Source organism: Helicoverpa zea, chromosome 28 (genome assembly GCF_022581195.2).
Source record: "Helicoverpa zea isolate HzStark_Cry1AcR chromosome 28, ilHelZeax1.1, whole genome shotgun sequence".
Taxonomy (NCBI): domain Eukaryota; kingdom Metazoa; phylum Arthropoda; class Insecta; order Lepidoptera; family Noctuidae; genus Helicoverpa; species Helicoverpa zea.
Genome location: NC_061479.1, coordinates 2,487,096 through 2,501,310, shown reverse-complemented (window position 1 = coordinate 2,501,310; position 14,215 = coordinate 2,487,096). Strand labels below are relative to the sequence as shown.

The window sequence follows — 14,215 nt, the reverse complement described above, 5'->3', positions numbered from 1 at the left end:
CAGCATGTTCCTTCTGACCATGTACCAGGGCCGCGGTAACTCTTTCGAGCAATCCCTTGGTAGGTTTTGGCCCTGGTGGGCCCCAGTGGGATTTGCTGACTCTCTGTGGAGGGTTTGGAACAACGCTCGCTGTCGACACGGGCCTGTTGTCTCCAAGGAGGCGGAGGGACGATAAGCATTCCGAAACTCATCGTCCATAGACCTACGTCTACGGTGGCCGGGAGTCGTCTCGATAGCCGACCCGCGTGGTGTCTTCCACGTCCACCGCAGTGGCTGGAATGAGAGGCCCGTACTCTCAGTTATTACACCGCCTCCTTCTCTGGCATGCTTCGCAGAAGGAGACGAAGACATCCCGTTCACCCTCGCCCCTATAGAATTTGGGGGGGCTCGCCGTCGCTACGTCTCCTTGGAGACAACAGGCGTCGGCGGCGTGCATTGTTCCACATCCTCCACAGAGAGTCAGCAAACCCCACTGGGGCCCACCAGGGCCAAAACCTGCCGGGGCTACGGGATTGTTCGAAAGAGTTACCGCGACCCTGGTAAATGGTCAGAAGGAACATGATGGGTTTAAATCAGTTAGAGGCACTTAGGTATAGCAGGAGGGGTATCGTAGACGTTCGGTCAGTTAAAAAATACTGTGGACATTATTTTCCGTAACATTCAAGCATAGAGTTTTTATTCACGGTACTGACACTATAAACTCAAATAGAAGTCTGGGGGTTAACCTTACTTTATTACATACTCTCTTATATACTTTATTATGTATTTTATTATATACTTATATCTCTTATGTACTTTATTATATACTCTCTTATATACTTCATAATATACTTTATTATATACTCTCTTATATACTTTATTATGTATTTTATTATATACTCTCTTATGTACTTTATTATATACTTCCCTATATACTTTATAATATACTCTCTTATATACTTAATTATGTACTTTATTATATACTCTCTTATATACTTTATTATGTATTTTATTATATACTTATATCTCTTATGTACTTTATTATATACTTAATTATGTACTTTATTAAATACTCTCTTATATACTTTATTATGTATTCTATTATATACTCTTATGTACTTTATTATATACTTCCCTATATACTTTATTATATACTCTCTTATATACTTTATTATGTATTTTATTATATACTCTCTTATGTACTTTATTATATACTTTATTATATACTCTCTTATATACTTTATTATATACTCTCTTATATACTTAATTATGTACTTTATTACATACTCTCTTATATACTTTATTATGTATTTTATTATATACTTATATCTCTTATGTACTTTATTATATACTTCCCTATATACTTTATTATATACTCTCTTATATACTTTATTATGTATTTTATTATATACTCTCTTATGTACTTTATTATATACTTCCTTATATGCTTTATATATTTTCCTTATATACTCTCTTATATACTTCATAATATACTTTATTACATACTCTCTTATATACTTTATTATGTATTTTATTATATACTCTCTTATGTACTTTATTATATACTTTATTATATACTCTCTTATATACTTTATTATGTATTTTCTCTTTATTGTGTTTTTATACTCTCTTATGTACTTTATTATATACTTCCCTATATACTTTATTATATACTCTCTTATATACTTTATTATGTATTTTATTATATACTCTCTTATGTACTTTATTATATACTTCCCTATATACTTTATTATATACTCTCTTATATACTTTATTATGTATTTTATTATATACTCTCTTATGTACTTTATTATATACTTTATTATATACTCTCTTATATACTTAATTATGTACTTTATTACATACTCTCTTATATACTTTATTATGTATTTTATTATATACTTATATCTCTTATGTACTTTATTATATACTTCCCTATATACTTTATTATATACTCTCTTATATACTTTATTATGTATTTTATTATATACTCTCTTATGTACTTTATTATATACTTCCTTATATGCTTTATATATTTTCCTTATATACTCTCTTATATACTTCATAATATACTTTATTACATACTCTCTTATATACTTTATAATGTATTTTATTATATACTTATATCTCTTATGTACTTTATTATATACTTCCCTTTATACTTTATTATATACTCTCTTATATACTTTATTATGTATTTTCGTTTTATTGTGTTTTTATACTCTCTTATGTACTTTATTATATACTTCCCTATATACTTTATTATATACTCTCTTATATACTTTATTATGTATTTTATTATATACTCTCTTATGTACTTTATATATAGTTCCTTATATATTTTATTATATACTCTCTTATGTACTTTATTATATACTTCCTTATATACTTTATTATATACTCTCTTATGTACTTTATTATATACTCTCTTATGTACATTATATACCCTCTTTTATACTTTATTACATACTCTCTTATGTACTTTATTATATACTCTCTTACGTACTTTATTATATACTCTCTTATGTTCTTTATTATGTATTTTATTATATACTATCTTATGTACTCTATTATATACTTCATTATGTACTTTATTATGTATTTTATTATATACTCTCTTATGTACTCTATTATATACTTTGTTATGTACTATATACTCTCTTATATACTTTACTAGCCGTTCCCCGCGGTATTACCCGCGCCCGGTGTATTTTTTGCCCGCTCTGGTACATGGTGAGCAGTAGCGTCTACCTACACTTGGTATTGGTATACTCATATAAGTTATGCTACCCTGGTACATGGTGAGCAGTTGCATCGAAATTTCGTCATTGGTATACTTTACTAAGGTGAATTATGCTGTCCTAGTACTTTACTTTTGTGGTTCTGCGGCATTCCGTAAGTTGGTTTTTGTCTAATCACTCCCGTCCCGGGAATCTTACTCGCAATTTTTTTTTCCTTATTTGCTCACCGTTTAGACCTACCCTGGACTACGGCAAACATTTTAAAACCAAAATCAGCTCAATCGGCCCAGCCGTTCTCGAGTTTTAGCGAGACTAACGAACAGCAATTCATTTTTATATATATAGATTATGTATTTTATTATATACTCTCTTATATACTTTATTATATACTCTCTTATATACTTTATTATATACTCTTTTATATACTTCCTTATATACTTTATTATGTATTTTATTATATACTCGCTTATGTACTTTATTATATACTTCCTTAAATACTTTATTATATACTCTCTTATGTACTTAATTATATACTTCCTTATATACTCTCTTATATACTATATTATGTATTTTATTATATACTCTCTTATATACTTTATTATATACTCTCTCATGTACATTATATACTTTATTATGTACTTTATTATATACTCTCTTATGTACTTTATTATATACTCTCTTATGTACTTTATTATATACTCTCTTATGTACATTATATACTTTATTATGTACTTTATTATATACTCTCTTATGAACTTTATTATATACTCTCTTATGTACTTTATTATATACTCTCTTATGTACTTTATTATATACTCACTTATGTACTATTTCTAAGTAAACCTTAGACACCAATGACTGTGTTTCGGATGGCACGTTGAACTGTAGGTCCCGGCTTTCATTGAACATCCTTGGCAGTTGTTACGGGTAGTCAGAAGCCAGTAAGTCTGACACCAGTCTAACCAAGCCTTTTTATCGTTCCTCTGCTGGGCTGCGGCCTCCTCTCACACGGAGAAGGATTGAGCGTTAATCACCACGCTTGCTCAATGCGGGTTGCTGATTTCAGGGTTGGTGATAGTCCAGGTTTCCTCAAGATGTTTTCCTGCACCTTTTTATCAGCCATTGGTGTCCAAGATATGCTTAGAAAGTACATACAAACTTAGAAAAGTTGCATTGGTACTTGCCTGACCTGGAATCGAACCGACACCCTCATACTCGAGAGGTTGGTTCTTTTTACCCACTAGGCCACCACAAGCAATATAAAAGATATTTTTTCTTTGACAGGTGACAGTGTAGAAATAGACGCGATGTTGAACGAGTGTCAGGCAGCCACTGACAAGTTGCGCAACGAACTCTACGCGACATTCGAGTGTCGGCGACACGAGTTGCCGCCCATCATACTGTATGATACTCCTGATACGAAGGTAAGAAAACAATTGGAGCTCTGCCTCATTGGGAGGCCATGGCGACGTCGCCAGCGGCGCAGGCCTGGCTACTTCTGGCATCCAAAGGTCGCCAAGTTGAGTCTTGACAATCAATTGTTTACGTCTTCGCTGAAGAAATCGCACGCTACTGGCGACCACATTGGCGACTGAGTGAGGGAGGTGCACTTTACTGTGTACATTGTAGTGGCAACCGTAGCAAAGTCGCCAAGCTGCCAGAGCATCCAGAAGCCACGTAGAAATCTGTAGCTCGTGGCCACGCTCCCAATTTGGTGACGTTGCTAAGCCGTCGCCAAGTGAGTTAGGTACCATACATTTCAATATTAACTGCTTGGAAACGTAGCCGGCGACGTCGCCATCAGCATCCTAATGAGGCAGAGCTCTTAATAGAAATAGAATGCAGCCAGCCTTTTGGGTACATTACGCAGTGACAGCGGCGAGGAGCAATTTTTTGATGCAATTTATTAGTTTTAGGTTGTATATATGTAAGTTAATTTAACTTTTTAAAATTAATGTAAGAATTATAATTAAATAAATATATTTAAGGCCTCCCCCTTTGATCTCCACAGATACCTGTTGATCAAAGGGGGAGGCCTATGTTCAGCAGTGGACGTCCTATGGCTGAGATAATGATGATGATGATGAAATATATTTTATGTAAATTCAAAAAAATAGAAATAAGTCAACACCTATCCAAATATTTTTGCGAAATTTACAGGGTGTTACAAAATAAGTATAAAAAAAATAATAATATCAAAACTAAAATCGTTACTAATCCTAGCAAATTGTCATGAAAAATGGCATGTCATTTTCTGAAAACGTAGAAAAGAAAAATTAAAAAAAAAATATAGAAAGATTATTTTTTGCGCCAGTGCACGCTACAAAAAATATTGACAAAATAAAAAATATAAGAAATTAAGTCTTTTATACTTTTTATGTGTTTGAATTTCGCTGAGTGGGACATATTTTTAGGGTTCCGTACCTAAAGGGTAAAACGGGACCCTATTGTTTTCGTTCCTCTACATTCTGTCTGTCACCAGGCTGTATCTCATGAACCGTGATAGTTAGAGAGAAATGTTCACAGATGATGTATTTCTGTTGCCGCTATAACAACAAATACTGAAAACTAGAATACAATAAATATTTTACAATAAATACATAAATATTTTCCCATACAACAAACGTAATTTTTTTGCTCATTTTCTAAAAAATGGTACGGAACCTTTCGTGTGCGATTCCGACTCGCCTTGGACTTGGCCGGTTTTTTTTAACCAAATAACATTTAAAAAAAGGCACATCGATGGTTAACCACCAAGACTTCCTAACTCAATATGTCAAAACTTTTCAGTAGGCACAAAAAAGCCACCAAAGTCCGCGCTCGTAAAGTTAGTAGATAATTCCATGATTGTAAAAATGCCCGAAATATTACGAATTATAAATAGAAGATATTTCTATTAGATGAGATACAATATTTTTGAATAGAATCCGCGAAAAAACCAATTGGTCAAAATATGTCAGTTAGGAGGTCTTGGTAGTTAACCGTCGATATGTTTCGCTTGTTTTCGCTTCTGAAAATTAATGAAAACGAATTATAATTATTTGTTACAGTTTGTAGGCTTCGAATCTGATCCATACGCAGACTCTACAGTGTCTTCTACTGATACTGCTGATGTAAGTAATCATATCATCGGCCTAGCCTTTTCCTTATTCTCCCAGCTTCTTCTTAATCCCAGCCAATCGTCGTCCACAGCGGCTGCTCTCATTTAAGGAAATGAGTCAGCTGCGCAGGACATAGTATAGTGCACAAGCATTTGCTTGGACACAGGTGCACTCACTATTCCTTCACTCTCATAGCGCGGTGGGACGGTGATTCCCAGCTATGTTGGGGTCGGCTTCCAGTCTAATCGGATGTAGCTGAGTACCAGTGTGCCACAAGGAGCGACTGCCTATTTGTCCTCCTCAACTCGGTTACCCGGATAACCTGATCCGCCTTGGTTAGACTGGTTGTCAGAATTTCTAGCTTCTAAACACCCGTAATTGGGTTGAAAGGTCTAATATGCTCACTGGTACCATTTTACTAAAATTCAAAGCATACTTACAAAATTATGTACAATATCATTACAAAGCAAATTAAACCTTATACTAAAAGTTATAAGGTCCAATTTGTCTCAAAGATTTTATAATTATTTATCAAGTAAATATATCTTCTTTATTATAATATTATAGAATCGTCAAGCAAAACGTCGATTATCATCAAGTAGCGAGGTTCCGGCTAAGCGGCCTGCCATACCTCTTGGATATACACCTTTAGATACACAACCGACTAAGGTAAGTTTCATATAACATTAACTAGATGTTTCCCGCGTCCCACGGAAGATACTTCCCGTATCTCAATAAGATGTCGTCTATGTCCTTTTTAGGACGGAAAAACCAGAGGGTAAAACGGGACCCTATTGTTTTCGCTCCTGTCCGTCCATCCGTCCGTCACCAGGCTGTATCTCATGAACCGTGATAGTTAGAGACTTGAAATTTTCACAGATGATGTATTTCTGTTGCCGCTATAACAACAAATACTGAAAACTAAAATAAGATAAATATTTTGGGGGGCTTCCATACAATAAACGTGATTTTTTTTTTCTCAATTTATAAATTATGGTACGAAACCCTTCGTGAGCGAGTCCGACCCGCAATTGGCCGGTTTTTCAAGTTCTAAACTCGGCTTTAATTTGATAACTAGGTATTTCAGTCTTTCTGGGTGTCCGTCGCCTTTTCACGCTAAAACTGAACTGAACTGTTTTAGCAAAATGATTCTTTTCATACGGATAGTCTAGAACCAGAGAAAGGCTATAGGCCACTTTTTACTCTGTTGCGGTAAGAAGTTCCCTGGTTACGCAAGTAAAACTATGGGAACACCTATTAAAAATAATCTATGTTTTCAGGATCCCAAAGCGGCCATCCCGTTACCCGATGTCAAAATGGATGACGATGTAAGTATACCTACAAGTTTCATAAAAAAATGATGCATATTTTTTCTGTTTTGTAATTTTTGGGGTTCAGTTTACCCAAAAGGTAAAATGGGCTCCTATTGCTTCCCTGTTTGTCTCTCACCGGGCTGTATCTTATGAACCGTGATAGCTAGACAGTTAATATTTTCACAGATGATGTATAATTGTCCCTGTGAGAGGAGGCCTGTGCCCAGCAGTGGGACGATAAAAAGGCTGTAACAGTGTAACAGTATAATTGTTGCCGTCACCATATCAACAGACACTTAAAATAAATATTAAAGGCGGCTCCCATACAACAATCATGATTTTTCCCATTTTAAAGACAATCGTACATAAACCTTCATACTTCATGCAACTCGCACTTGCCAATTTCTTTTAATACAGAAAATAACGAAACTTACTTTTACCCTATTTTTTTTTACCACCACCCTCCTAAAATTACCACCCCCTTTCACAGAAAGACATATCCGTAGTGAAACTATCAGCGGAAGCAGCCCCAGCAGAACTGCCCCCACCGGGGGAGATCTCCCGGCCCCCGCTGCGGGTCAGCATGGCGGTGTACGCCATGAAGAACGCCTTCGGACCCTGGCTGAAGGGCAAGGTGCTGGATATACAGCCCAAGAATCCGTCAGCGGTAAGTTATTTCATAGCTAGTATCGCAGGGCTCTAATATCCTATCGGCAAAAGTCGGAACAGCCCCCACTGGGGGAGATCTCCCCCGCCCCCCCCGTTGAGAATCAGAGCTGGCTGAAGGGAAAGGTGCTGGATATACAGCCCAAGAATACGACAGCGGTAAGTTCTTTCATAGCTAGTATCACAGGTCTAGCAGAACTGCCCCCGCCGGGGGAGATCTCCCGGCCCCCGCTGAGGGTCAGCATGGCGGTGTCCGCCATGAAGAACGCCTTCGGACCCTGGCTGAAGGGGAAGGTGCTGGATATACAGCCCAAGAATCCGACAGCGGTAAGTTCTTTCATAGCTAGTATCACAGGTCTAGCAGAACTGCCCCCGCCGGGGGAGATCTCCCGCCCCCCGCTGAGGATCAGCATGGCGGTGTCCACCATGAAGAACGCTTTCGGACCCTGGCTGAAGGGGAAGGTGCTGGATATACAGCCCAAGAATCAGACAGCGGTAAGTTCTTTCATAGCTAGTATCACAGGTCTAGCAGAACTGCCCCCGCCGGGGGAGATCTCCCGGCCCCCGCTGAGGGTCAGCATGGCGGTGTCCGCCATGAAGAACGCCTTCGGACCCTGGCTGAAGGGGAAGGTGCTGGATATACAGCCCAAGAATTCGGGGGCGGTAAGTTACTTTCATAGCTAGTATCACAGGGCTCTGATATCCTATTGAGTGGAACTGCCCCCACTGGGGGAGATCTCCCGGCCCCCATTGAGTGTCAGCATGCCGCCCAAGATTCCAGGGGCGGTAAGTTGTTGCATAGCTAGTATCACAGGCCCAGCAGAACTACCCCCACCGGGGGAGATCTCCCGGCCCCCGCTGAGGGTCAGCATGGCGGTGTACGCCATGAAGAACGCCTTCGGACCCTGGCTGAAGGGAAAGGTTCTGGATATACAGCCCAAGAATCCGACAGCGGTAAGTTATTTTAGCATATAGCCAGTTTCACAGGTCTAGCAGAACTGCCCCCACCGGGGGAGATCTCCCGGCCCCCGCTGAGGCGAGATATACGCTGAGTTAGATATACAGCCCAAGAATCCGAGGGCGGTAAGTTCTATCTATACTAAAGTTTGTATGTTTTTTCTTCTTTCATGCAGAAACTAATGAAAGGGTTTTGATGATACGTGGCAGTAATGTACATTTATATTATAAAGAGAAAAAAAAAGATTCTTTATTTGTTTGTTTTCAATTGATGTAATCAAAAACTACTTTATTTTATTTTATTAAAAAAAGGAACAACAAACAGCTACACTATGTGATATTACAAAATAATAACATATTAACTTAAATAATAATGTAGCCCACAGCGCTGTTCACAGATTACCTATATTGAATTCATTTCAAAAATGCTAGGGGATAGCTATTCGTGTATGACAGTTAGTATAACAAGTAAAATAGAAGAGATAATAATACAGTAATAATATAAAAACACATATCTAAGAACGCAAAAGCGTCTCATACAAATGGCTTCGAAACAAATTCATGGAGCATGTAAATATGTCCAAGTATTCAAATTCTTTATTATAAGATGCTGCCATTCGTCGGATTGGTGAACGTTGGCCAGTATTAGTTCGGCAGGTACCTATTGCAAATAGCGTACCCACTCGCACCTGCCTTCTGTGAACAGTCCTAGGGACGGCATAACAGAGTACATTATTGAGGTCGATACAGTCAAAGTTGCCATTAACAATATTATATAGGGCCATTGCTTCTAGTTGTTTGCGTCTGGAGCTGAGCGTTAAGAGTTTGTATCTGCTAAGCAGCTGGTCATACGACAAGTACGTTCTGTGACATCTAAAATGCATTGCACGAAGAAATCTGCGCTGTACGTTTTCTATTAAATCAATGTATTTCTTATAGTACGGGTTCCAGATGGGAACGGCGTATTCAAGCTGAGAGCGGACTAATGATTTATATAGACAGAGGAACGACGAGGTCCGTTTAAAGTCATAAGTGGATCTCATTATAAATCCATACATCTTATATGCTTTATTTCCTATTTGTTCAATATGTAAATCCAAACAGTGTTTACAATCAAGTAATATGCCCAAGTCACGTACTGAATTTACTTTATTCAGCGGGGTATCACATAAAGAGTACGCAAACCTAATAATGTTTTTATTTTTGGTAAAATTTATAAAGGGATGCAAATTTAGAAAGGGATTTGGGAATGCTTAGAAGAAGCTTACTTGGATAACAGTAGTCTGTCAGTCTATACTGGACCGTCAAAATGAATGATTATTTGTAAAACATAGGTATATGAAAATGTATATCTAAAAATAAGTTCAGTGCGCTATGTTGTGTCTATGGTGAAACATACAACCGACCGATTTTACAAACTCTTTCACTGTTGGAACACTACACTCTTCCCGAGTAACATAGGCTATATTTTATCCCGATACGGTCAGTTAATATAGAGTTAAAATAAAATTCTTGTTAAGTTGTTAAAATAATCTATTTTTTCAGGGTGCTCCTTTCTCAGTGTGTCGGATAAAGTTCGATCACAAGCGTCAAGCCAACGGCAAAGTGTTGCCAGCTCGCTGCATCGCGTATTCGGAGCCCGCTGACGTCAGAATGACTATCGGTAAGTCAGAAACATGTCAAAAAGTGTTCATTCAAAATAGGGAAGAAAGAAAAGTAAAATAAAACGACGCAATAACAACATAAAAAATACTTCTTTTATATTTTCACTGTGTACATAAATTGTTAAATAAATAAATAAATAAAAAAGGAACAATGAAATTATAAGAATAAAAAGTAAATATACTGATGTCTTTTTATATATGTATTTTAAAATATATGAAATGTGTTGTAAAAGAAGTTTTTTGTACTAAAACATCAAAGTAGAAGTATACGTACCTATCTTTAAAACTTATTTAACTATAAGTGACCAAAGTTTGCGCACTAGTTGAAAAACATTCCAGCACCTATATTGTTTATTATTGTTATTTCACAGGTACTCGTCTTATAGCGCTTTTTAAGGACAGCAGTAAGAGAGAATCTTTTTATTCAGGCGTTGTAGCTGAAATACCTAACCCTGTTAATAGTTATAGGTAAGATATTAATAATAATAGTTGCACCATTTAACTATAACGATAACCGAAACATTTTCAGTTATCAAATCACCGATTTAACCAATGAGTGGTAATTTTACGGCAGGTCGTGGTTTGGTTATCGTTATAGTTAAACGGTGCAACTCACCCTCATTATTTAATCATAGAATTGACTATAGCTTCTGCCTGCTGTTTTTCCCGCTTTCTTGAGGGAACTACTTCCCACATATGGATAAAAAGTTGCCCTTATAACATTGTCATGTATGAGCTAAACGACTGCCAAGTTACATCAAAATCCATCCAGTAGTTCAGACATGTCAATCATTCGCCTCTATTATATTAGTTATATCTATAGAATACTATAGACCATTGTTGCCTTATAATAAATATTTAAATTAAATAATTAAAAATAATACATGATCCCTTTATTTAATTCCGAAAGATTTTAATAAATAATAAAAAAAACAGACGAATTGAGAGCCTCTTCCTTCCAGCGGGGCTCAGTAAGGCCAAGGCCTGCCGGGGCTGCGGGTTGTTCGAAAGAGAAACCGCGACCCTGGTACATAAAAGGCCTATGACCGAACACGACGGTGTTTAGTCAGTAAGAATCTGACACTCCCTCACTGCTGCTAACCCATAGCAGGAGGGGTCATTTCATGATTTTTGACGTCGTTAAAAAAAGAGCCTATTTTTTTTGGAATCGATTAAAAATGCTGAAGATGATTATGAAATACTGTCCTTAACAAAGATTTCTTTATTCTCAGATACCTAGTATTCTTCGACGACGGTTACGCTCAATACGTTGAACACAAGCACACTCGCCTAGTCTGTGAGAGTTCACCCCTCGTCTGGGAGGAAGTCCATCCATTCTCCCGGGAATTCGTCCGGGAATACCTCATGGCGTACCCTGAGAGGCCCATGGTGAGGCTGCATGAGGGACAGCATCTGAAGACTGAGTGGAACGGTGAGTTTGCCAAGATTTTTTGGTTCTACTAGCTTCTGTCAGAGTTTTCACCCGCATCCCGTGAGAATCTCTCCACGAATCCGGATAAAAAGTAGCCTATAGTTTTCCTCGATAAATGGGCTATCTAACGCTGAAAGAATTTTTCTAATCGGATCAGTAGTTCCTGAGATAAGCGCGTTCAAAAAGAAAATAAATTAGCCTTTTGGCAAGGTCTAAAACTCATTGAAAAAATAAATATCTTGCATCTTGGTGTTAGCGACTTTTAAAGCTTCATTTTCCACCCTTTAAGTCTGTTCTAAACTACCGGGGCTGCGGGATTGTTCGCGCGAGTTACCGCGGTGCTGGTACATAAAGGGCTTAAGAAGGAACATGATGGGTTTTAGTCAGTTAGAGTAACACTCCCTCATGCTACTAAGCCACAGCGGGATTTCCTTTGATGATTTCACATGTTTTGAAGCATTTATACAAGGTGTTGATTTGCATCCGTGCCATATTCAAGGACGTAATTATGCTAATGATCCTCGACCCAAATCAACAAAAAAATTGGTACGTAATTATTATTACTTTTTCGGAATTCCGTCAATGTCATCTAGCCGTATTTATACTTGGCGCGTGTGTTACTTGCCTTAAAACCGTGCTGCACCCTCACACAAACGCAAACACAAAGCATACGCAACGATCATTCATAAAATTGGATTACTTCTGAAATACTATGGCATTACAATGAAAAAAAAAGCAGTGCATATTAGCTATTTCTTGTCTACTGTAATTCCAATCGATTATCTCCTCCTGAAATATGACACAAATGCAAATCAACACCTTGTATAGAAAGAATATGTTTTTTTTTATTATTTTTATATATTTTTTTTACATGAAAAATTATCTACTTCTCCAGGAAAATGGTGGTCATCCCGCGTAACAAAAGTGGACGCGTCCCTCGCACAAGTCCTATTCGTGGGCGACGGACGCAGAGAGTGGATATACCGCGGCTCCACCCGCCTGGCGCCGCTGTACCTAGAGCTCAGGGCGGCCGAGAGACATCGCCCCAGGCCCATGCCTCGGAACAGGGCTCAGCCTAGGGTGAGTTGTACACATATAGCTAGGCGTCACTAGCACGAGTCCTGTTCACAATGTTGGTCACTGTAACTCAATACTGAGTTCTTTATTAGCATTCTACATATTATACAGGTGATACATTCTATAGTTTAAAGACAATATGGACCCTATGGGCACTAACCTATAGCTATAGCCTTTAAATGTTGCTCAATAATATGGTCATGGTTTTTGAGCAATGTTAGTCACTGTTGTTGAGCAATGTTAGTCACTACTATTAAGCAATGTTAGTCACTGTTGTTGAGCAATGTTGGTCACAGTTGGTGAGCAATGTTGGTCACAGTTGGTGAGCAATGTTGGTCACTGTTATTGAACAAGGTTAGTCACTGTTATTGAGCAATGTTAGTCACTGTTATTCAGCAATGTTGGTCATTGCTTTTGGCCTAAGTTAGTCATTTTTTTAGGCCAATATTAGTCGTGATTGTTTACCAATGTTGGTAATTTACCGGTCCATATTGGCCCTTGTTTTTGGCCAATGATATGATATAAGATATACTTAGAAAGTACAAATAAACTTATAAAGTAGCATTGGTACTTGCCTGACCTGGAATCAAACCGACACACTCATATTTGAGAGGTTGGTTCTTTACCCACAAGGCCACCACGAATTCATGGTGGCTATTATTTTCACATTCAAAATTACATTTATATACCAAAAATATATAACAATAATATAATTTGTTACAGTTGAATATGCCCTACGTGGAGTACACTCGGTCAGACGAACAGGACACAAACAAACAAACGGAAACACAGACGGAGGAGTTGGCCCAACAACAACAAAATGAGGTAAGAAATTGAAATATAGATCTAAATCACTTAAACTAATGTTGTCTATGTTGTCCCACTGCTGGGCAAAGGCCTCCTCCATAGCCTTCCATCTTTCCCTATCGGTCGCTATTTGTGGCCAGTTCTTGTGGAAACTGTCTAGATCTTCTCACCAGCGTTTCTTTGATCTTCCTCTTCGTCGCCTTCCATCATCATCAACCTGTGATTTTACATTACTAAAAATAAACTGTACATTATTCGAAAGTTAATTAAATCAATATATATGTATTTACACAAAAAGAAACTTAAAACTAATAGCGGGCGTCGAAAAAATGGTCTTCATCACTGTGACCCGGCAGTGTACCCAATAGGCTGGTAGCATTGGCACGTTGAATCTCAAATTGAATAATTTATACAAACTTGTTAGCCATTGCCCTTCTTCTTGTTAGTAACTAAGTTACGATCGGCTGCCAGGCCAAAA

General features: G+C 37.5%; 1 protein-coding gene across 4 annotated transcripts in view; it reads left to right on the top strand.

Moving 5' to 3' along the window:
- LOC124643704 (histone-lysine N-methyltransferase SETDB1-A) overlaps positions 1-14,215 on the top strand; it is a 39,411-nt gene that overhangs the window by 12,771 nt on the left and 12,425 nt on the right. For all 4 annotated transcript variants that reach the window (XM_047182741.1, XM_047182744.1, XM_047182742.1 and 1 more), the window contains 10 exons: positions 4,005-4,144; positions 5,771-5,833; positions 6,389-6,490; positions 7,102-7,149; positions 7,625-7,801; positions 10,303-10,420; positions 10,793-10,889; positions 11,654-11,853; positions 12,749-12,933; positions 13,654-13,755. In XM_047182741.1, coding sequence (XP_047038697.1) covers positions 4,005-4,144; positions 5,771-5,833; positions 6,389-6,490; positions 7,102-7,149; positions 7,625-7,801; positions 10,303-10,420; positions 10,793-10,889; positions 11,654-11,853; positions 12,749-12,933; positions 13,654-13,755 — 1,232 coding nt within the window. The remainder of the gene's footprint in view (positions 1-4,004; positions 4,145-5,770; positions 5,834-6,388; positions 6,491-7,101; positions 7,150-7,624; positions 7,802-10,302; positions 10,421-10,792; positions 10,890-11,653; positions 11,854-12,748; positions 12,934-13,653; positions 13,756-14,215) is intronic.